Source organism: Capricornis sumatraensis, chromosome 10 (assembly GCF_032405125.1).
Source record: "Capricornis sumatraensis isolate serow.1 chromosome 10, serow.2, whole genome shotgun sequence".
Taxonomy (NCBI): Eukaryota; Metazoa; Chordata; class Mammalia; order Artiodactyla; family Bovidae; genus Capricornis; species Capricornis sumatraensis.
The window spans coordinates 18,500,903-18,525,151 of NC_091078.1; the positions used below are offsets into that span (position 1 = coordinate 18,500,903).

Consider the following 24,249-nt stretch of genomic DNA (forward strand, 5'->3'; position numbering starts at 1 on the left):
AGTATCTCTGAAACTCATATCCACATAATTCTTCATCCCAGAGAGGATTTGGTGCATCACCCCAGGCAATGAGAGGGTACCTGACTGCACCAGCCAGTCCGGCCACAGCCAGGAGTCAAGATCAAGAATGTCTCACAGTGAAGCTCATGATCCTGACTCTGCCAGGGAGACCCATCTCAGGAAGCGGTTCCTTCTGCAAAGGGGCAGCGTGCTTCCCACCTCCAGAGCTGGGAGCCCAGCAACCCTCCCACCTCAAGTCCTGCCTCAGCAGCAGTGGGACAAAAGAGCTAACTTTGGAATCAGACAGTGAAGAGTCTGAATACCAGTGTTGCCATTTGTCACTCGGCTTCTGAGACCTGCAGAACATCACTTGTACAAGGCATCAGTGAGGAGGCGAGAAGCCTGCCCATCAAGTCCTCAGCCCTGAGTCTGACATGCGGTAGGAACTGGAATAACACTGTGATATTTGAGATACTCGCCAGTAGCTTGGAGTCCTGGAGTCCTGGTTCTTTCTGCTGCCTTATCACAGCCTCAGCTGGCCTCTGGCATCCATCTGTCCCTGTCATATATCCACCTGTGTGCCGCCATCAGGCACTATTCTTCATGCATTCTCTCCATTTGAGAGTCCATGCTACTGCCTGATGGACCATCCTGCCAGAGCTACCCTCCCGAGAGTTCTCTGCAGGCATTTGCCACCTCCCCTTCACACTGCTGCCACCATTCTTGGCCTGCACACTCTTCATCTTACCAGACCTCTCCCTGCCAAGGCGGGCTCAGCACCAAATGCCTCCAGATAGCCTTCCTGTTTCCAGAAGTCCACAGGGACACCATCTCCTTCTGCACTGCCCTCAAAGGTCCCCTAGGACAGGAGTCCATATGTAATACTATGTACACACCAGACACTCACTAAATGCTGAAAACTGCCCCTTACATTTCAAGTGGTTCCCTTGGTCAAACAAATCCTAAGAAAGAAAAACAGCTGAAAGAAATCAGGCTCCTTGACTTCAGACTATACTACAAAGCTACAGTAATCAAAACAGTATGGTACTGGCACAAAAAGAGAAATATAGATCAATGGAACAGGCTAGAAAACCCACGCATTTGTGGTCAATTAAGGAGGCAAGAATACACAATGAAGAAAAGATAGTCTATCCAATAAGCAGTGTTGGGAAAACCAGACAGATACATGTAAAAGAATAAAATTAGAACATTCTCTAACACCATACATATAAATTCAAAATGGATCAAAGACCTAAATGTATGGCCAGACACTATAAACCTCTTAAGGGGAAAACACTCCTTGACATAAATCACATCAATATCTTTTTTGATCCACCTTCTATAGAAGTGAAAGTAAAAATAAACAAATGGGATCTAATTAAATTTAAAAGCTTCTGCACAACAAAGCAAAACATAAACAAAGTAAAAAGACAACACCCAGAATGGGAGAAAATATTTGCAAACACACCAACTGACAAGAGATTAATCTCCAAAACACACAAACAGCACATGCAGCTCCATGTGGGCAGCTCTAATGGGAAGAAGATCTAAACAGACATCTCTCAGGAGAAGCAGAGACATCACTTTGTTGACAAAGATCCACATGGTCAAAGCTATGGTTTTTCCAGGAGTCATGTACGGATGTGAGAGTTGGACCATAAAGAAGGCTGAGCACCAAAGAATAGATGTTTCTGAATGGTGGTGCTGGAGAAGACTCTTGAGAGTCCCTTGGACTGCAAGGACATCAAGCCAGTCCATCCTAAAGGAAATCAACTCTCAATATTCTTTGGAAGGACTGATGCTGAAGCTGAAGCTCCAATACTTTGGCCACCTGATGCGAAGAGCTGATTGGAAAAGATCCTGATGCTGGGAAAGACTGAAGACAGGAGGAGACAGGGACAACAGAGGACAAGATGGTTGAATGGCATCACTGACTTGATAGACATGAGGCTGAGCAAACTCTGGGAGAGTAGGAGAGGGAACCTGGCATGCTGCAGTCCATGGGGTTGCAAAGAGTCAGACATGACCAAGTGACTAAACAACAAGAAAGGAATTCCCTGGCAGCTCAGTAGTTAGGACTACATGCTTCCACTCAAGGGACATGGGCTCCCTCCCTGGTTAGAGAACCAAGATCCCACAAGCCCTGTGGTGTGGCCAAAATGAAGACATAAAGGTCGCCAAAAAACCACATGAAAAGATGTCACACCATCACTAATTATCAGAGAAATACAAACCAAAACTACAAGGTGTTATCACCTCACACAGGTCAGAATGGCCATCATCAAAAAGTCTATAAACAATAAAGGCTGGAGAGGGTAGGAATGTAATTTTATATAACCACTATGGAGAACAGTGTGGAGGTTCCCTAAACAACTAAACATAGAACTATCGTATGACCCAGCCATCCCACTCTTGGGTGTATATCCAGAGAAAACCATAATTCAAAAAGATACATGCACCTCAATGTTCATTGCAGCACCATCTACAATAGCCAAGACATGGAAGCAACCTAGATGTCCATCAACAGAGAAATGGATGAAGATGTGGTAACTATATACAGTGGAATATTACTCAGTCACAAAAAAGAATGAAATAATGCTATTTGCAGCAACATGGATGGACCTAGGGATTATCATACTAGGTCAGACAGAAAAGGAAAATACAGAGAAAATATCACCTGATATCACTCATACATCAAATCTAATTAAAAATGATATACACGAACTTATTTACAAAATAGGAACAGGCTCACAGATTTTGAAAACAAATTTATGGTTACCAAAGGGGAAACAGCGGGTGCTAGGGTGGGATAAATTAGGAACTTGGAATTAAACAAACATACTTTACTATATAACAAAAGAGATAACCAACAAGGACCTACGGTATAGCACATGGAACTCTACTCAATATTCTGTAGTAATCTATATAGGAAAAGAACCTGAAAAAGAGTGAATATATTGGGAGCTTCCCAAGTGGCTCAGTGGTAAAGAATCCACCTGCCAATGCAGGAGACAAGGGTTTGATCCTTGGGTCAGAAAGAACCCCCGGAGAAGGAAATGGCAACCCTCTCCAGTACTCTTGCCTGAGAAATCCCATGGACAGAGGAGCCTGGAAGACTACAATCCATGGGGTCACAAAAGAGTCGGACAGAACTCAGTGACAGAACAACAACGAATAACTGAGTCACTATGCCGACACCTAAAACTAACACAACATTGTAAATCAACTATATTCTAATAAAACTTTTTAAACATGATCCCTTGCCCTGAGATTTAAGAAGCCTTAAGGAAACATCCTCTACACAGATGGGTAAACCGAGGCACAGAGAAAGCCAAGTCCATCCAGGACACAGCAGAATGTGAGGGAAGGCTGAGGAGTCCTTGCCCAACATCTGAAGCTCTATGAATATTTATGGTACATCCCCAGGTTAACACAAAAGAAAAGTGAGACGCAAGAAGCCCCTGAGAGCCGCAGTGACTGGGACCTGATCAGATCATTCTGAGTTCCGCAAAGGGCTCTGCCCCGCCCATCCACCCTGGGAACCATATCTCTTCTCTCTGATCCCACCAGGCCACCCCTGGCCCTGGAAACCAGGATCAGAAATGGTCACAGGCAGGCAGGTGCCGTGAGGGAAGAGCAAAGGGGCACCCTTTTTCCTGGCTTCATGAGATCCCGAAGGGAAGCGGGCCTTCAAGCATCCCAGCCAAATACAGGTTTCCACACAATGGATAGGATGAGCTGCTGATCTCCGGGGAGGGACAGGTTGTCTAGGCCCCTCCACTCATGGTCACAGGTGGGATTCGGGCTGGCTGGTTGCTGTCCCCCAGAAAAGTCAGAACCCCAAACCTCACTTTCCCCCTGTGGCAGCTGGAGGTCTGCAAGGCAGCAGCTCCTGAAGCGAGGTCCATCTCAGTGCCCTAAGCCTTTCTCCCGAGAGGAAGGAGCCCTTGTGGGAAGCTGCACCCCTCTGTTCCCACACCCACAAGGGCAAGGCAGCAGTGAGCAAGGAACCAGCCTCCAACAGCACTCCAGAACCTCTGAGAAGACACAGAACCGAGACCATGGAAACAGGCTCCACAGCAGGCCCCCCTGCAGGGTCTTCAGTGCCCGTGTGTCTGGTGGGGGCCTTCCCAAGGGCACATAGTGGTGCAAAACCTACAACACGTGAGTTTCCACCCCAAGCAGGGATCTCACGAACTGGCCATGGTCCCTCCAGGACACACACACATCCACTCACTTCCTGGGGTCACTCCCAGGGTCCCACTCCTGGCCTGGGTGGGGACCTACTCAGAACTCAGAGTTGGTATAAATATTATTTTAAGCTGAAGACACTTGAGATTCAACAGATGCAGAAATAAAGCATCTCAGAAATTCCTGGGAGGGAGTTTCAAAAAGGAGGGGATATATGTATACCTATGGCTAATTCATGATGAGGTTTAACAGAAAACAACAAAATTCTGTAAAGCAATTATCCTTCAATTAAAACAATAAATTTTGTATATATATAAAAGAAATTCCCTCCTTTGACAAAGCAGCAACTCCCGAGAAAATGATCTGCTATAAATCCTCTCCCCAGGGGAATTTCATGGCCATTAGAAAAAAAAGAAAGACCACTTGCACCTGAATAAACACGTATCATCACAAACTTTCTTATTTCCTACTTGTTCTCCTAAAGTCCACTTGTCTTTCCTAAAGAAACCTATCTGCCCTTCCCATGGAGCCTCTTCTCCCCTCTCTTTCCTTTATTAAGTTAAACATCAGTTCGGTTCAGTCACTCAGTCGTGTCTGACTCTTTGCAACCCCATGGACTGCAGCACACCAGGCTTCCCTGTCAAACACCAACTCCCGGAGCTTGCTCAAAACTCATGTCCATTGAGTCAGTGATGCCATCCAACCATCTCATCCTCTGTTGTCCCCTTCTCCTTCCGCCTTCAATCTTTCCCAGCATTAGGGTCTTTTCAAATGAGTCAGTTCTCTGCCAAAGTGTTGGTGGCCAAAGTATTGGAGTTTCAGCTTCAGCATCGGTCCTTCCAATGAATATTCAGAACTGATTTCCTTTAGGATTGACTGGTTGGACTCCTTCCAAATTGGGAAAGGAGTACCTCAAGGCTGTATATTGTCACCCTGCTTATTTAACTTATATGTAGAGTGAAAATAAAAGTGAATTTGCTCAGTCGTGTCCAACTCTTTGCGACACCATGGACTGTAGCCTACCAGGCTCCTCTGTCCATGGGATTTTCCAGGCAAGAGTACTGGAGTGGGTTGCCATTTCCTTCTCCAGGGGATCTTTCTGACCCAGGGACTGAACCCAGGTCTTCCACCTTGCAGGCAGACACTTTACCATCTGAGCCACCAGAGTACACCATGCGAAATGCCAGGCTAGATGAAGTACAAGCTGGAATCAAGATTGCCGGGAGAAATATCAACAACCTCAGATATGCAGATGACACCACCTTTATGGCAGAAAGTGAAGAACTAAAGAGCCTCTTGATGAAAGTGAAGGAGAGTGAAAAAGTTAGCTTAAAACTCAACATTCAGAAAATGAAGATCATGGCATCCGGTCCCATCACTTCATGGCAAATAGATGGGGAAATAATGGAAACAGTGACAGACTTTATTTTGGGGGACTCCAAAATCACAGCAGATGGTGACTGCAGCCCTGAAATTAAAAGATGTTTGCTCCTTGGAAGAAAAGCTATGACAAGCCATATTAAAAAGCAGAGACATTACTTTGCCGACAAAAGTCCGTCTAGTCAAAGCTATGGTTTTTCCAGTAGTCATGTATGGATGTGAGAGTTGGACTGCAAAGAAAACTGAGTGCTGAAGAATTGATGCTTTTGAACTGTGGTGTTGGAGAAGACTCTTGAGAGTCCCTTGGACTGCAAGGAGATCCAACCAGTCTATGCTAAAAGAAATTAGTCCTGAATATTCATTGGAAGGACCGATGCTGAAGCTGAAACTCCAATACTTTGGCCACCAACACTTTAGCAAACTGACTCATTTGAAAAGATCCTGATGCTGGGAATGATTGAAGGTGGGAAGAGAAGGGGATGACAGAGGATGAGATGGTTGGATGGGATCACTGACTCAATGGGTATGGGTTTGAGCAAGCTCTGGGAGTTAGTGATGGACAGGGAAGCCTGGTGTGCTGCAGTCCATGGGGTTACAAAGAGTCAGACATGACTGAGTGACTGAACTGAACTAAAAATCTTTCACACGACACCTGTTTTTATTTTTGTATGCTTTTTTTTCTGAAAATTATCTTTTTAGCAAACTCTGGGGCTGTGAATAGAGCTCATTGATACTCCTGGGGTCTTCCCGATCCAGGACCAAGGGTCCTAACACTCAGGGCTTCCTAAGGGCTCCCCTGGCCCCTTCCCCAGTCCCTCCCCCCTGTTCCTGTTCTCCACCTGCTGGCTCCAGGGGCCAACTTGGCTCTCTGACTAATGGGATTAGTATTCAGCTGTGTGGTCTTAGGTCTGACTAGCAATTTACAGTCTGGATGGGTGGTCAAGTGCTCCAGTGAGGTGGGTGTGTTCATACACATAGTTACCCTCCCTCTCTTTCTCAAATAGCAGCAAGTGGTAGCCTTTGCTCTCTGAGTTGCTAACCACAGGCTGTCTGTGTGTGTGTTATTTGCTCAGTCATGTCTGTCTTTTTGAGGCCCTATGAACTGTAGCCGCCAGGCTCCTCAGCCCATGGGATTCTCCAGGTAAGAATACAGGAGGGGGTAGCCATTCCCTTCTCCAGGGAATCCAGGGATCGAATCCCAGTCCCCAAGAATAACAGAATTAGTATTCAAACAAAGAAGTGGCAAGGGACAGGCTTTCTGGCACTCCTCCCCTCCCTGGGGCTCCTGTAATTGGAGCGGATCTCTATCCTTGCCCTTTTCTTCACAGTGGCATTGCAGACAGACGTATACTGTTTCCCCCTTTTCCCATGCTGGCTCCCTGCTTCTCCCATTGACACCATTCACTTCTACATTTACTGATCACCTATCAGGTGTTGCATTAAATACTCATGCTGTGTGCTCTTGGGGGTTCAAAAAAAGTCTAAGTCAAAGTTCTCATCCTCAAGGACTCCACCTTCAGAGACTCAGACAAAGAACCACACAAACACACAAAGACAATACAGCTAGAAGAATGCAGAACACACTGCTTGAGTACACCCTACACACCAGGTGTGTGCTAAAGACCTCGTACACATTCAACCCACGAGCAGACAATATTATGAAAAATGGAGGCTTTCAGGGATTAAATATTATTATAACAGACACAGATTGGGGTGCCTGGTGAGCTCAGAACAATTTCTGCAGGGCCCATGCCTGTGTCCAGTCCCTCTTGTCCTTTGGGAAACTCTGTCCTTCTCCAACATATAGTGATTGGTCCAAAGAGTGGTCGTGTGACTCAAATTTTAGAGTCCTGCTCCAGGAACTTTGGCCTGGGAACTCAAGGGGAAACTTCTTTTGTCTCTGGTCAGGGAGCTATCGCAGTAAGAATCAGCTTCACTGAAAAGATCGTCAACATTGCTAATTATTAGAGAAAAGCAAATCAAAACTACAGTGAGGTACCACCTCACACCAGTCAGAATGGCCATCATTAAAAAGTCAGCAAATGACAAACGCTGGGAAGGGTGTGGAGGAAAGGAAACCCTCCTACACTGCTGGTGGGAATGTAAGTTGGTGCAGCCGCTGTGGAGAACAGTAAGGAGGTTCCTTGGTAAACTAAAAACACAATTACCATATGATCCAGCAATCTCACTCCTGGCATATATCCAGACAATACTATCTATATAATTTTAAAAGATACATATGCCTCTATGTTCATAGCAGCACTATTCACAAGAGCCAAGACGTGGAGACAACCTCAATATTCATCAACAGATGAAGGGATAAAGATGAGGTGGTAAATATAGACAATGGAATATTACTCAGCCATAAAAAAGAAAGAAAGACTACCACTGCTGCTGCTAAGTCGCTTCAGTCGTGTCCGACTCTGTGCGACCCCATAGACGGCAGCCCACCAGGCTCCACCGTCCCTGGGATTCTCCAGGCAAGAACACTGGAGTGGGTTGCCATTTCCTTCTCCAATGCATGAAAGTGAAAAGAGAAAGTGAAGTCGCTCAGTTATGTCCAACTCTCAGTGACCCCATGGACTGCAGCCTACCAGGCTCCTCCGTCCATGGGATTTTCCAGGCAAGAGTACTGGAGTGGGGTGCCATCGCCTTCTCCGGAATGCCTTTGCAGCAACATGCAACTAGAGATTACCGTACTGTCAGAAAGAGAAAGACAAATGTCATGATATCACATATATATGGAATGTAAAATATGATACTGATTCATATGTAGAATGTAAAATATGATACTGATTCATATGTAGAATGTAAAATATGACACAAGCGAAGCTATCTCTGAAACAGAAAGAGAATCACGGACATAGAGGACAGACGAGGGGTTGCCAAAGGGTAGAGAGTTGAGGGCGAGATGGAGTGGGAGGCTGGGGTTAGCAGATGCAAGCGTTCATATACAGAATGGACAAACAACGAGGCCTACAGTACAGCACAGAGAACTATGTTCAATATTCTGATAAACCATAATGGAAAAGAGTATTTAAAAAATAATGTGTGTGTATATATACATGTACAATGGACTCACTTTGCCATACAACAGAAATTAACACAACATTGCAAATTAACCACAATTTTTAAAAATTGGAGCGAAAAAAAGTCAGCTTCATAATGCTCATAGCCAGAATCCATCTTTTTGAGAAGTTGGTCAAGAGAATTAGAATGTGAAGAGGACTTGAAGACTCCATGTCAGCCTCTAGTACCGATTACACTTTAAACAGTTCCATCTTGTTCTCCCACAACCTGGCCCATATTTATAGCCCTGTTTTCCTTAATCTAGTTCGAGTTTGTTTTCCATCATTTGCAAGTTACAGAGTCGGAAGAATACAGGTCCCTTGCCTGAGGTCACACAGCTAACAAGGGGCTGGCCGCGTGCCCTCCCAGCAGCTACCTCACCTCCCGTGCGGCTGGATTATAGACGCCAGACAGCACAGGCAGCATCATGCTATTTTATTTTGCTATAAATGTTGCCGGGGGGTTGGCATGACATGGGGTTGGCACTTTTGCTCATCAGCAGTTCCATTCCCAGAAATGCGCTACCGCTCCCCTCATGAAGGTCACATTATCATCAACGTCCACGGTTGGCCCCACTTGCACCTAGACTGGTCCCCGTCCTCCCAGAGCCGCAGCCACAGGCACTTCCGACAAAGGCCTCTTGTCAGAAGAGAACCAGTGCAGAGCCCACCTCTGATGTTTTCCACCTCCCTTCCTTTCTGGTCTCCCTCATCTCTGCGCCTTTAGGTCAGAGCTGCCCATCTGTAGCCCAGAGGCCAAATGGGACATGTAGATAGGTTTTATTCAGCATTCACAGCGTTTTTATTTTAGCATTTTAAAAATTAGGAGTTTCACTTAGATATCACAATTTAAATTTTCCATACAAAAAGTTAAAAAAAAAAAAACTCTCTGCATTTCTGACTTTTCTTTAAAAAAAAAAAAACAACACTGGCCTATCCATGATAAGAGCCGTGCATCTCTGCATGAGCACCTCTGGCAACAAGTGAGCAGTAACCACTCACAGCTTCACCTGTCTCAAAATGTACCCAGAACCCTCATTTTCCCTGCCTGTCCGATCTCAGTGAACACCCAGGGCCACGCACTGGGGGGCTGGGATCTCTGCTAACATGACAGCCCAGAGGCCAGTCTCTCTAGCCTAGGACTGGGCTTTTTCCCCAGATGATGAATCTCAGGGAAACCCCTTCAACTCTAAAACAAGCGGGACCCCTAGCCTCACCTGACCCAGGCTCTGAATATGTCCAAGCCCAGAAACCACTGACCACAAGCTCCAGTTTGCCTGTAGGTACCTCAGCACAGTCACATGCTGCTGATACAGGCCAAGGCCCAGGATGGACGCCAGGCCAGCTCAGGCTCATCTCAACATGGAACCCGTTCAGCTGGACACGGGAGCAGGCAGTGACTTCCCTGAGCCCACCGGGAAAACCAGCGCCACCAAACCATCAGACGAGCGCCAGGGCCCCCCAGCCCAGCCCCGGCACCCAGCCCCAGGCCCTGGGCACACTCACGATATTCATGAGAGTGAGGACGTAGTTCTGCACGTGCTCCTTGCCGTGGAAGCGCACCACCGAGTCGTCCACTGCCAGCAGCACCTCGATGCTGTAGCTGCCCGGCGTGGCGTGTCGCCGCTTCCGCTCTGCTTCTCCTAGCCGGTCTCCCACCAGGCCCAGCAGATTAGGAAGGTCACCCAGGCCAAAAGCTGGAACCAGGACGAGAAGAGACGGAAGTTCAAATCCACGAAAGGAACTGTCACCATGATGCTGCCCACTGATCGACCGGTCCCCATCACGAGCACCCCTTCCCCTGCCTCTGACAGCAAGAGGGTTTGTGCCAGGCCACGTAATGGGTGGGCATGAGCCCTCTCCCTGACGTGAGGGTGTGTCAAATCTCTGAGGCAGTGAGGAGTGGAGAGGTGAGAACCGGCCCAGGCTCCAGTTCCCGCTCAGTTCTATCTCCCTGTCACGTCCCAGCCCAAGCCCCTCCACCTCTCTGGGCTCCCCTCCTGTCCTGTGACATAGGAAGGAATAATCCTTGATATCCTGCCAGACATGCTTGCTGTAAAAATCAAAGATGGCAGTGGGTAGAAACATCATCATACAGGAAAAAATGTTTTGTGGTATTACTGTGGCCTACGGAGGGCATTTTAGGGAACCCTGGAGGATGCCCCATGCCCCTCAAATCCCTCTCAATCATTGCCAGCAACTCCAAAGTTCCCCATCACAGCTTTGACCTTTTAGCTAAGGTTATTTATTTAACCAGCATTTATTAACTTATATGACGTAATCTAGGACCTTTTCTGTAAAGGATCAGATAGTAAACATTTTAGGGTTTGTGGTTCATCTGGTCCATCTCAGCTCTTCAATTTGACTACTGCAATATAAAAGCAGCTACAGACAATATATAAACAAATGAGTGTCTCTGGGTTTCAATAAAACTTTATTTACAAAACAAGTGGTAGGCCTCATTTAGCTCATGGACTTTAGTTGGCTGACTCCTAATCAAATCCAATCCAATCCTTAAAGACAATGCTGTCAGAATATTGACTCTATTATACAAGTAAACAAGCTAAGCTTCAAAGTAGCATGTCCAGGTCTGTCTGAATCAAAAGGTCATGCTTTGAAACATATGGCTATTTAGAAAGGTACCATCTCAAGCAGTTATCAGTCATTTACACCATAGCCCAAATAAGGACCGGAGCAACACTTGCTGGGGCAGCGGAGTGAGGAGTACATGAGGACACCATAGGAAGCAGGATAGGAGGCAAGGGTCTCTCAGGAAAGCTTCAAATGTCTTAATGACTCTCCTGCCATCCCACCCTGAAGCTCTGATTCTTGTGCACTGATTTCTAAGAATATTCATTTATCCATAGTTATTTCAAAACCCCTTCACCTGCAAGATGGGGCTGAGGCTCTAAAGATGCCACCACTACAGTCCCAGCACATCTCCAGAGGTGTGGCTGCAGAAGGGGCCCCACACTACTAGCAGGGCGGACGGTGGTGGGTGAGGAAGGCAGGACCCTGTCCTTGAGCTGCCCTGCCTAATGCAGGTGGCAGATAAGAGACTGGGCAGTAACAATAGAGTACCATCAGGTACCAGCCAGTAGCACCGACTAGGGCCAGCTGCCACACTGAGACCCAAACCGGGACGGGGGAGCTGGAGAGGCTTCTGGAGGAGGGCACACCTGAGCCGGCCGGAGGGGGAGCAGGAGACTTGCTGGAGCATGGGGACCGCACGGCCCACTGTGACTGACGGTAAGGAGCTACCGTCCACAGTATGGTGACCCTCAGGGAAGACGCGATGCGCACCCAAGTTCTGCCTCTAAGCCTCCATGCACATGGGTACTCCAGGGACTGAAGGCTGAGTGCGGAGCAAGGAAATCACAGTGCTCCAGGCTGTTTCTATTTCCCCTTTGGTTAGTGGCACTGCCATGCAAAGGAATCTACCATGCCCTAGATTTAAGAGTTGGGGAATGCATGGTCACTGTGCCTAGAGGAGAGCCCAGAAATGGGCAGCTGGCCCTCTGAGCAATGCACAGGCTGGCGAGCAGGGCTTGGGCCGGGGTCCGTCCTCACTGCCCCTGAGGCCATGCCTCTCGCTTGGCAGGTGACACTGCACAGAGCTCCTGGCGGCCCTGCTATCTGAGCCCAACAGTGAGCACAGCAGCCCAGAGACAAACTCCTGGGGGAGAGTGGAAGAGACCCCCAGCAGGGGAGGAGGAAGGTCAAAGGCTCTCTCCATGGAGTGAGTTGAATGATAATAGCCACTCCCAACACAGGAGCAGTGCCTGGAGGTTTCAGCACAGCAAGGGAAAAGGGGAATTGACTCTTCACAGCTCTCCTTGCCAGGTCTATCAAAGGGAGGCTCAGAGAGGTCACCTGACTCATCGCAGGTCACACAGCAAGTTCATGGTAAACATCCAGAATGTAAACCCAGGCCTGCCACTCCCCATTATCACACCCTAACAGGGCCCACCCAGATTTCTCTCTCAAAAAACAGTGAGAGGCATTGCGGAGGGCCTGCTGACATCAGCCACAGACCTTGGAGAAGATCCATTCACACCCTCTTCTGTGTGTTTCTCATCCTTCAGGCCACATATAGGGAATTCTCAAAGCATATAGGGAAGGGTGGGGGCAGCAGGTCACCAGAAACTTTCAGTGAGCCCACCCAAGAAGCCCCGAGAAAATGTAAAATGGTGCAGCTGCTTTGGAAAACAGTTTGGCAGTTCCCCCAAAAGTTAAACACAGTATTACCACAGGACCTACATCTTTATAGCATCTTACGTATATACTGAAAACAATGGAAAACATATGTTTACATGAAAACTTGTGCATGAATGTTCACGGCAGCATTATCATAATAGCCACCAAATGGAAACAACCCAAATCTCCACCAACAGATGAACAGATAGACAAAATGTAGTTTCCCCACGGGGTGGAATATTACTCTGCCATGAAAAGGAGTGGAGTACTGCAACACGCGCCAGCGGAGACTGACTTTGCACACTAAGCGACAGAAAGCCAGTCTCAAAAGGCCATAGACTGTATGATTCCGTCTATAGGGGATGTCCGAAAGAGACAAAGCTCCAGAGAGAGAAGGTCGATTAGTGGCTGCCAGGGAGCTGAGAAGGGGAAAATGGGAGTGACAGCTGATTCATGGGCATGCGGTATTTTTATGGGAGTGATGGAAATGTTCTAGGATTAGATAATGGTGACGGTGATCCATTAATGTGGGATGTAATTGTGATGGTGAGCACAATAATGGTGATCCCACAAAACTGTGAATATAGGTTAAAAAAAAACTGCATTGTATATATTTATATGGATTTTCTCTCAATTGAAAAAAGGCAGCAACAGCAGCCTTAAGCCCCAGGCTGGCTCGCTGCCTTTGAGGGGATGAACTGCCCTGGTGTTTGGTGGCCCCAAACCCCAGCCAAGGAGCCAGAATTCTGGCCACGGGCACACAAGCATCCAGGTTCCAGTGACCTAGATGGCGGGAAGAGGGCTACAGAGGACTGTGGGTTGAGGAGGGACAGGACATTAGGAGCATGGGAACGTGCAGGGCACAGCCTTCAAGGTCAAACCTTTCACCTTAACCAAGAATGTTAAGTGGAGACAGGCACACCCAAAAGAACTTCACATTCCAGGCTCAGACCCGCTGCTCGCCTTAAAATAACAGAGTGAGTCACAGGTTTCCAAGAAAGTTCCCTATCACCCTTGTCTTCCTAAGGAAGAACCCAGATGGGCCCAGGGCACAACACCCCCTGCAGGAGGAACAGCCAGGCAACCCGACGAGGGGGAGACAGGGCAGCGTTCAAGGCGTGAACCCCACCCGGAGCTCAGTGGTCTCAGCCTCCCCGTCGTTGATCACGGTGGCCGACTAGGGCTGGTTCCAGGCTCACAGCCCTGGAGGAGAACTTCCCCAAGGTCTCTCTCAAAAGGGAGGATTTGTGGTCTTTTGATTCAGAGCTGGCCTCAGATAAAACAGACCCCAAGGGAGACTCGTCATTCCCTCCAGCAGTGGTGGAGGTAACAGTTTGGGTCACCACTGAGCTCCTGAAACCCGGCCCAGCCACCCGAGGCTCCGCCCAACCCCTCCCCCATCATAACATAACTGCAGAGCCCTCCACCGTCATAACATAAGTGTGGCGTCACTTAAGAGCAACACGGGGAGAGCAGCTGAGGCTTCAAAGGACGCATTGTACATGGGGACTACTGGTTTCCAGGCATTCCTTCACACTGGGCCCAACTCTGCCAGGGCCCAGGCAGGAGGGGGTGTCACTCATGGCCAGACTCCACCCAGGAATGAGGGTGGAATCCATGCATGTCCTCATGGCCAAAGGGGCTTTGAGACAAAGCTCAGCTGGACTATGAAGTTGGCACAGGCCTAGGACCAGCACACAACACATTCATCACTTCACTGGCTCAACCATGGGTCCAGCGTACTGCTGGTGGGCAGGCTCTGATGCTGCTCACTGGCTACACAGAGGCCCCTCTCAGAGACTCTCACCCCAACATGGCAGCAGTTACCTTAGTAACAAAGCCTTAACAAGAGCAACCATTCATCAAACATCTACCACGTGCCAAGCTCCATGCTGAGAGTTCTATACACATTACAACATTTATAACATTATAACACATAAAACCTCAGAGTTAGCAATGACCATCTAATGACTTTACAGATTAGAAAAACAGGTTCAGAGATGTTAAGTAACTTGTTTAAGGTCACATAGTAAACAGTATTGGAGGTAGGATATCTTCTTTTTTTTTTTCACATTTAGGCTTTTTTAAAAAAAATTATTTACCCATTTATTTTTGGCTGCACTGGGTCTTTGTTGCTGCTCATGGTCTTTCCTCTAGTTGCAGCAGGTGGGGGCTACTATCTAGTTGTGGCGCACGGGCTTCTCATTGCAGTGCCTTCTCTTGTTGGAGAGCTCAGCCTCTAGGGCATGCAGGCTTTAGCAGTTGGGGCACATGGGCTTAGTTGCCCCCTGGCATGTGGAATCTTCCCGGACCAACGATTGAATCCGTGACCCCTGCACTGGCAGGCAGATTCTCAACCGCTGGACCACAGGGAAGTCCCTGGAGGTAGGATTTTTAAATGGTCTTTTGGACACAGAGCTGACTCTGATGGCCTGACCCCAGGCAGTCTCCCTACGAGTGCCCTAAAAACCTCCTTCCTGTGGTTCCCAGAGGTGGAGATGATTTCCAGGGGGAGAAGCTAACTGCAGTCATTCCACCTTCTGTCCTGGCAGAAGAATAGCCTTGCAAAGCAACGCTGAGCCGCTCCGAGACTCAAGGACCTCTGTTCAGGGGACTCCGGTGGCTCCTCTGGCCCCTCCAGCCTGCTATCACAGCCCCTAAAACAGAGGGCAGTTTCCCTGCGGGTGCAGTAAATCTGTACGGCCCAGAGCCATTACACCAATGGGAAGACTGAGGCCAGCAGTTGCAAAGCGCAGGCCAGAAGTTACCTGGAAACATCCCTGCGATGTGGAGGCAGGTAGGCCTGGCACCCCGACCACAGCCTACCTTCATTGTGAAGGTCCCCGAGCGGCTCTGTCCCTGGCTGCCTGACGACTTCCCGCCGGTACACCACGTGCTTCCTCCCGCCGGCCTCCATCTCCCGCTGCCCGCGCTGGAAGGGCTCGATGAAGTAGTCGGTGCTGTCCGTACGGATGAGGCCGGCCTGAACCAGGGATGCGGCAAGCAGGGGGGGAAGGGGAGAGAGCAGAGATGTGAACACACAGCAGGACAGGTGTGCGTGAGTGTGCAAATGAGTGTGACCACGCGAGAGCAGGCTCTTCCTCTAGGGGCTTGGATGCCAGCAGGGAAGTGGGAAGAGGGTGTTAGGCGGCCAAGCAAGGGCCCGCATGCCCATCACAAGCAAAGCAGAGCCACTTTTCTTTTTCTTTATTTCTAATTGAAGGATAATTGCCTTATAATATTGTGCTGGTTTCTGCCATACATCAACATGAATCAGCCATACGTATACTTATGCCCCCTCCCTCTTGAACCTCCCGCCCACCTCCCTCCCCATCTCACCCCTCTAGGTTGTCACAGAGCCCTGGCTTGAGTCCCCTGAGTCATACAGCAAATTTCCACTGGCTATCTACTTTACATAAGGGAGTGTAGATATTTCCACGCTACTCTCTCCGTTCATCCCACTCTCTCCTTCCCTCTCTCCCTCCCTCCCATCGTGTCCATAACAGATCCACTTTCACTGTGCTGTGCATTCATGGGGTTCCACGTCACATTTCCTCTAAACAAAGGCGCATGCATGCTAAGTCGCTTCAGTCATGTCCAACTCTTTGCAACCCCATAGACTGTAGCCTACCAGGCTCCTCTGTCCATGGGATTCTCCAGGCAAGAATACTGGAGTGGGTTGCCATGCCCTGCTCCAGGGGACCTTCCCGACCCAGGGATTGAACCTGCATCTCTTACGTCTCCTGTATTGGAAGGCGGGTTCTTTACCATCGGTGCCACCTGGGAAGTCCCCCTAAGGTGGGCACTGGACCCCAATTCCAGCAAAGAGTGCTGTTATTTCAGATTTAAAGCATGTATGTGTGCAGCTTGTGTTTGCTGACAATAAACGAGCGAGGACAGTGCCCCAGGAGTGTGTGCTCCATGTTTTCATCTGATTTTTCACCTGCATCAAAAGAGTTCCTTAAAAATATCAAGTGCTGGCTTTGGAAATAAAAAAAAACATAAAAATATAACCTTGGCCGAGCCCAGCCAACATGTTATTAGGTCCCAAGTGAAGGCAATATTCACAGGGGTAAATGAAACATATAATGAAATGTGTGTGAATACATGTGTAGCTATATAGCCTCCCGCCCCCACGCACACGTCAGCTCTATAAAGCAGTGAGGGACACCCGCCACGGTGCCTGGAAAATAGGAGGCAATGCTTAATAAATACTTACTTGTTGAATTCCTTCACTCATTCCACAAACACCTATGGAGTGCCTACTACATCCCAGCCCTGTGCCAGACACTGGGAATGCAGCTGTGAACACAAAACAGGGAATGAAGGAAACTGTTTTTATAAATCGATTGGGCCTTCCTGTTTGAATAGGAGCTGCCTCTTTTTAAAGCAGTCATTACTTTATGCAACTAAATTCCACCAGTTTTCCCACCTCAGCCCGTTTTGAGCTTGCTTTTTAGGGAACTCCCTTCAGGGCTCCCTGCACACACGACATCGAACCTCCTGGAGCAGCCCATCTTCCTCCTGTCCTTCCCAGCTATGTCTCTTCATCAAACTGCCAACACCATCTTGGATCAAAACCAAGATAGCTGCCTTCTGCACCAATCAGGAGGCCAAAAAGTCTTCTAGGGAAATTAGCAGCATTACCGGAGTAAGTCTGGAGCTCCTCAGGGTAACCATTTTATCAGGGGATGCTCAACTGTCTGCAAAAGCTCCAGTCTGCTTATTAAAATGTCAACATCAAACTCTATATTAAGCAGGCATCCTTTCTTTTAAAGTGCTTTCTCTTTTTAAATTCTGCACCTGCCACGTGCCCAGGGCAGTGAAAAACAGATGATGAGGCCCAGACTTCGGCTGTGAGTTGTTCATCATCTGAAGGGAGGACACTACAGAGAAGAAGATGGCCAAACACCTGCTCTGGCAGGTGTACCTGATGGGCAGGGACCCATCAGGCTCATGGTTGCAAGGGGCAGAAATTCAGCTTGCACCCTCTTGGACCAAAGGGGAGCATATAGGTCGCTGGATAAACCATGGCAGGTGCAGGCGCTGGAAATGAGGGGCCCAATGCCTTGGCTCTCTCCGCACCCTCCTCATGGGCCCTCTGCATCAGCTTCACTCTCCCAGACAAGGTATGTTCTCACAGCTACATCTCTGCTCTGACACCAGAGACAAGAAGGCTTTCCTTGCATAGTCCCATCTGATACAGCCCAGGAGACCTGTGGTCAGTCTGGCCTGACTCACACGGTCACCCAGGGATTGGTAGTTCTTGCTCAATCCCCATGGCCAGCAGGAGGGTAATTATTATAGTGAAAGAAGGGAGAAACTGACAGGGTGGCAAAAGAAACCCACAGGAGCTGGAAAGGACACAGCGGGTAAGGGACCTGGATGCAGATGAAGGAGCAGGAGGGCCCATGTGGGGTTGGGGAGGCATTCAGGCTCATGGGCAGAAGCTATGCCAAACCTGCACAGAAAGTGTGCTAGTCAGTCAGTCGTGTCTGACTCTATGCGACCCCATGGACAGTAGCCTGCCCAGCTCCTCTGTCCATGGAATTCTCCAGGCAAGAATACTGGACTGGGTAGCCATTCCTTCTCCAAGGGATCTTCCTGACCCAGGGATCAAATCTGGGTCTCCTGCACTGCAGGTGGACTCTTTACCATCTGAGCCACCAGGGAAGCCCTGCATAAGTGATGGCCAAGTCGAAGAGCCTCTGCCACTGAGGATATGCACAGCCCCTGAAGGAAGCCAGTCTTCCAGGTACACAGGGCAACAGGGCTCAGGGCTTTCCACCCAAAGCTACTGTAGCTCAGCTGCCAAGAGACACTCTCCACCAAGGCCCCTGCCCATCCACCCCATCCCACCTCTGTACGCCTGTCTAATCACCAAGGTCAGTGCTCCCACCCCACTGAAGCCCCCCTGCAACAAGCAAAGCAAGAGACCCTTACAGCAGAAGTCAGATGACCTGTGCTTCATCCAGGCCAAACCCACACAAGCCCAGGCTCACCGAGGGTTGCAGCTGCTCTCTCTCTGTCCATCACACCTCTCCTCTAGCAGAGAAGAGTTCTCTAGACCAAGGGGCAGAAGACTCCATTCAGCGACCCCCCACAAACACACACACACACTGGGTCACTTCACCGTAGCCTCCCCTGTTCTGGAACTTGGTTAACCCACTGCCCCAGAGGATCCTTCAGAATCTGGCATTCCCTGCACCCCACCACCCACTGAGTCACCATGGCCACCAGACCTCATGGCCTCACATGAGGGTTGCAGGGCACAGAAAGATGCGGGCAGAATGGGCTGGGCTACAAGGCACTCCCTTCCAGCTCACGCCCCCCTTCCAAGATCACCATGTCTGCCCCAGTCTCAGGCTTCAATACCCTAGTCAGGGGACCTCTGATATTTGCTTGGATGCCTCTACTGACAGAGAGCTCCCCCTCTCAAGATGTAACCTGGTCTCTGCAGGGACACTCTTACTGTCTTACTGAGCTGAACACACTTCCCTGCATTCTGCCCTTTGTGAAGTCTTATTACCATCGCTAGTAATAAGTTAGATAGCATCACTGAATCAACGGACACGAATCTGAGCAAACTCCGGGAGACAGTGAAGGACGGAGGAGCCTGGCGTGCTACAGTCCATGGGGTCGCAGAGTCGGACATGACTTATCGACTCAATAACAACACTAAGAGTGTCTGCCGCTCACATTTACACATCTTAATTCATCTTTACAACAACCCTATGAGGTAGGCACTGATATTAGACCCATCTCATGGATGAGGAGACAGAGGTACGGAATGGTTAAATAACTTGCCCAGAGTCACTCGTCAAGTCAGGGACAGCACTAGAGCAGAGCTCAGCTCCGGGTGGCTCTTCATCACTATGCTCCATTACCTCGGGCCATCCCGGGGCCGCTCCTGACCTGGGGGCCCATTTGGAGCAAAGAGACATTCCTCTCATAGGCCCATCTGCAGGTCCCTGGGCCTCTGGTTCCGACCTTGCAGAGCAAGCAGGTTGTTCACTTCCCACCTCTGGGCAAAAACACTCGATGAAAACCAGTCCACCTTCTACCACTGCCGTGAGGGTGAGCAAAAGCTTCAGCATTCAGCCCTAAAGGGAGCCAACCCCACCCACTGCCCAGGTGGCCTCTCCCCTGAAAGGGCTCCCAGCTCACACAGCACTCTGCTCCAGCAGACAAGGAAGCCCGTGGATTCCTGGGACTAGCCTAGCCCCCCAACACGTCCTCAGGCCTCTCCCCAGAGAATAGCTAGAAGAATCCTTATTCTCCCACCCCAGTGAACTGTTTAGGGAAAAGACCCAAGGCCCTGACATGCAACCTGAAAAAATGAGCTTCAAACCTCTTTGTAACTGAGGATCTCACCAGCCCTCCCTGGCACTGAAGGCAGGACCTCCCCAGTGATCATCTTCATGTATTTTGGGCATCACGCCCAGGTCTTGACAGGCAGTTCCAATCCAGGTCTGGGCTCTCTCATAGTGTCTAAGACCCTCCTCCTGGAGAAGGGATGGGAAGGCAGGCCCAGCCACCAGATCAGGAGGCAGCCTGGGCTGGTCCCTCCAAAGGCCCTCAGTTTCCCTGTCTGCACCAGGAGAGGTTTGGCCCACACTCCCCTTCAGCACTGCCCTGGCCAGGAAACCAGGCACCACTCAGGGCAGACAGACTGGCAACGGGAACTTTCTGGCTCTCCTCCTCCTCTCCAAATTACTCCTGTCTCTCAATTTATGAGATGTTTATATTTCTGAAAAGTGGTAGCTAATTTTAAGACACTAAAATCAAATCAAATTTCTGTATAAGAAATCAAGAATCGGGGAGAAAATAAATCCTGGTAGAATGGAAAATAAATGTCAGCCATATCTGTTTTCACCCATAACTTATTCTTCTGGAAACAGTAAGCAGGAAATATATACTGGAAAGGCTCTTTATGCAATAAAAACAACAACAACAAATAGCTGATTCTATCCAATTGGGCCACACATTGTACAGGCCCTCAGGCAATTTCTCCAAATAGAAACCCACCAGTGGGCAGGCCTGGCCCCCTCTGCCCTGGTCTGGACCCTTTAACACAGCTGCTTCTGAGGGCCCTTTCCTGGAAGGTGCATGGCTGATGGAGGGGCCAATTTTATAATATGGCTGTGACATTGTTTTTGGTTGCAAAGGTGACACCTGCTGCTTCAATCCTTCATCCAGAGCCCTTCAGGTCATGCTAACTGTGGTTTTCCTGTCCAGTTTCCCCTCAGGAAAAAACCCAAGTCCAAAGCATAATTCCAGGTCATCTGAAGGAGACAGCTAATGACTGGGTAGGTGACTACTGTGGGTCATAAATGAGTTCACTTGGTTACCAGCAGCTATCTGTCATCAGGGTGAGGTCCCAGATATTTTAGCAGATAACTGAAGTCACATTATTTTGAAATTAGTATGTACATGTTAGAATAACATGTTTATTCTAAAACTGCACCTATTAGCATGTAAACTGGGGAGGGGAGGGTACAATGACCCAACAGACAGATCTCCAGGGAGGCCACAGAAAGAGATTCCCAAGGGATGCCTTGGACAAGGGCAAGGGTCCATCTGTGCTGAGTCAGGTGCAGAGACAGTGAGCAAGGGTCAGCTTGGGTCCAGGTAGAGCCAGTGACTTGGCTCTGAGAGGACAGCTGCAGGTCCTCTGGGAAAAGGGAATCCTGAGGTCCCTTGCTGAACCCTCAGATTGGCTAACATGTGTCAAATGCCCAGAAGGAGGGCCCATTTCAAGATGGAGTAGTGGGCCAGTCTTCCCTTCCTTCTCCTTCCAAAGGCAGTCTCTGTGGGGCCTCCCCAGAAGGGAATCAAGCAGTGCAGGCCACCCCCAACCCAAGCATCCTGCCACCTCCCAAGGAGAGTGTGTTCTCAGGCTTGAACTTGTCCTGGAAATTCCATCACGAGGCTTTTACTGCCAGCTGTGCTGTCTTAGGTTCTAGGCTTCCAGCAAATTTAACCTGAAACTATGCCACTGGAGGAGACAAAAGATAACCCAGCAAGTGGAGGCTGGGGCGATGCACACAACTAGGAGTGGCATGAGAATCAGAAGCAGCTTCCACCAGATTCTCCCCCAGTATAGCCACCTGCTTCTATCCCCAGCCACTGCCCGCCAGGCTCCCCACAAGACCACATCACCTGCTACAACCTCAGGAACTTTGACTGTGGGTATCTCCTTCTCTCCCTCAGGAACTTCAACGTGCTGGCTCCAGCTACCATTAAACTTCACTAAGACTTCCAACACATGACCCCACCATTCCACCGCTGTCAATCTCCCCTCCAAGTCCTTACTCCCTTCTCATCACCTTGGACTTCATCATGATACGTAATAGTTCTGCAGACACTCATAACTCTCTCCTGCCCTTCCCTCCATCCTGCTCTCCCAGAGAAGCCTCTGTCCTGGTTCAACCCGTCTCCACCCACTCCATGTCTGCACACTGACAGAGGAAATGCTCATGGTACCCATGGGTCTCCTTGAAATCAGGGGCCAGAGCTCTCAGGTGAACCTGACGCTGACTGGGGAATCCGCAGCACCGCCCAGTTACACTGGCGTCCTCACTTTCCCTTGGGCTTGGACGTCTAGCATCCACCCTCCCCTCCCCTCCTGTTTTCAAGGAGAAAACAGGCACCATCAAGCACGCTTTCCCATCACAGCATGAGCTCCTATACCCGCACCCTCCCTCTCCTCCCACCAAACCCTGAGCTTAGGACCAGTCCCATCTCACCTCCTCAAGACTTAACTCCTGCAATTAGCATCCCCCTTTAGCATCACCAGGCCCTCTCTGTCTCCTGGATCATTTTGCTGACACATGAATGCACTTGATCTCTGTGAAATTCCCTCCCAGCCCTGCCCCGCTATGGCCAGGGTTTCTTTTTCCCACCACAGCACAGCTGTCCACACTTCTCACTGCCTCCACTTCTGTGCCTTGTACCTCTCCTCCATCCACCCCACAGGGGCTTCTAGAACCACTACTTCCTGGAAACTGCCCTCATGAGTCACCTGAGACCTCATGTGTTCAGAGCCAGACATCGTTTCTTTGTCCTGGTCTCTCTCAGCTCCTCCAGCCACACACATGCTCCCTAGGGACTTCCCCTGATCCCATAGCTTTACATATCATGTATTTGCAGATACCTCCCAAATTACATCCTCAGCCCTGACCCCTCCCAGAAGTCCACGGAGGAACGTCCAACAGCCTCCTTGATAGAGACCCTGGGCTTCCACTGGGCACCTCAACCTTTAAAGCAGACCTATTCCTCCCCTTGCCTTCCCCATCTCAGCAAATGACACTCTTTTCCCTAGCTGCTCAAGTCAAAAATCAAGAGGATGGGTGGACCCAGGGGTTAGGTGTTTGTAAGTCTTCCAACCTCCCTCACGGTTTTGTTAAGTCAGTTGGATGAAAGATGCATCCAACATAGCCTGCAGGGACCAGCCCCTCTGAAAGATCATCCTGGGCCATTGTCTCTGATTCATGACAAGTGATGGGGGGCAGCCCTACCCACAAACCCCTACACCCTGAGGCCATCCTTTCCTCCCTCAATAGGTCCTCACGTTTTCATGAAGCATCTACTGCATGCTGGGCTTGATGGTGGGGTACAAAGACATAAGAAACCAGCCTCAGCTCTCCTTATGAGTGACATATCTAACATATATAAAGAACACTTACTGCTCAATAATAAAAAGACAGCCCCATTTAAAAATGGGGATAGAGGGACCTTACTGGTGGTCCAGTGGCTAAGATCCCATGCTCCCAACGGAGGGGGCCCAGGTTCAATCCCACAAGCCATACTGAATTCCTGCTTGCTGCAACTAAGACCCGGCACAGTCAAATAAATAAATTAATAAATAAGTAAATTTAGAAAACAACAAAAAAAAGAAATTAAAATGGGGAAAGAATCTGAGCATTTCTCTAAGGAAGATATACAAATGGCCAGTAAGCACATGAAAAGATGCTCAGCATCATTAGTCATTATGGAAATACACATCATAAACACCGTGAGATACTACACACCCACAAGGATGGCTAGAATCAAAAAGTCAAACGCTAACAAGTATTGACAGGATGTGGAGAAACTGTAACCCCCATACATTGCTGGTGAGAATGTAAAATGATGCAGCCGCTTTGGAAAACAGTCCGGCAGTTCACAAAATATTAAACAGAGCTTCCACATGACCCAGCACTTCTACTCAGTATAAACTCAAGAGAAATGAAAACATAAGTCTACAAAAACCTTTACACAAACGTCCACTGCAGCCAAGATGTGAAACAACCCAAATGCCCATCAGCAGATGAATGGATAAGCAAAATGTGGTGTATCTATACAATGGAATGTTATTCAGCCATAAAAAAGAAAGAAATGTTGAAAAATTTGACAACATGGATGAATCTTG

The 24,249-nt window shown here is 48.9% G+C and overlaps 1 protein-coding gene across 2 annotated transcripts in view; it reads right to left on the bottom strand.

The window, feature by feature from the left end:
- The window catches only part of ADAMTS14 (ADAM metallopeptidase with thrombospondin type 1 motif 14), a 96,126-nt gene that overhangs the window by 54,040 nt on the left and 17,837 nt on the right, over window positions 1-24,249 (bottom strand). For both annotated transcript variants that reach the window (XM_068982060.1, XM_068982059.1), the window contains exons 3-4: window positions 15,663-15,819; window positions 10,146-10,336 (exon numbers count right to left, since the gene is read on the bottom strand). In XM_068982060.1, the coding sequence (XP_068838161.1) occupies window positions 10,146-10,336; window positions 15,663-15,819 (348 nt within the window). The remainder of the gene's footprint in view (window positions 1-10,145; window positions 10,337-15,662; window positions 15,820-24,249) is intronic.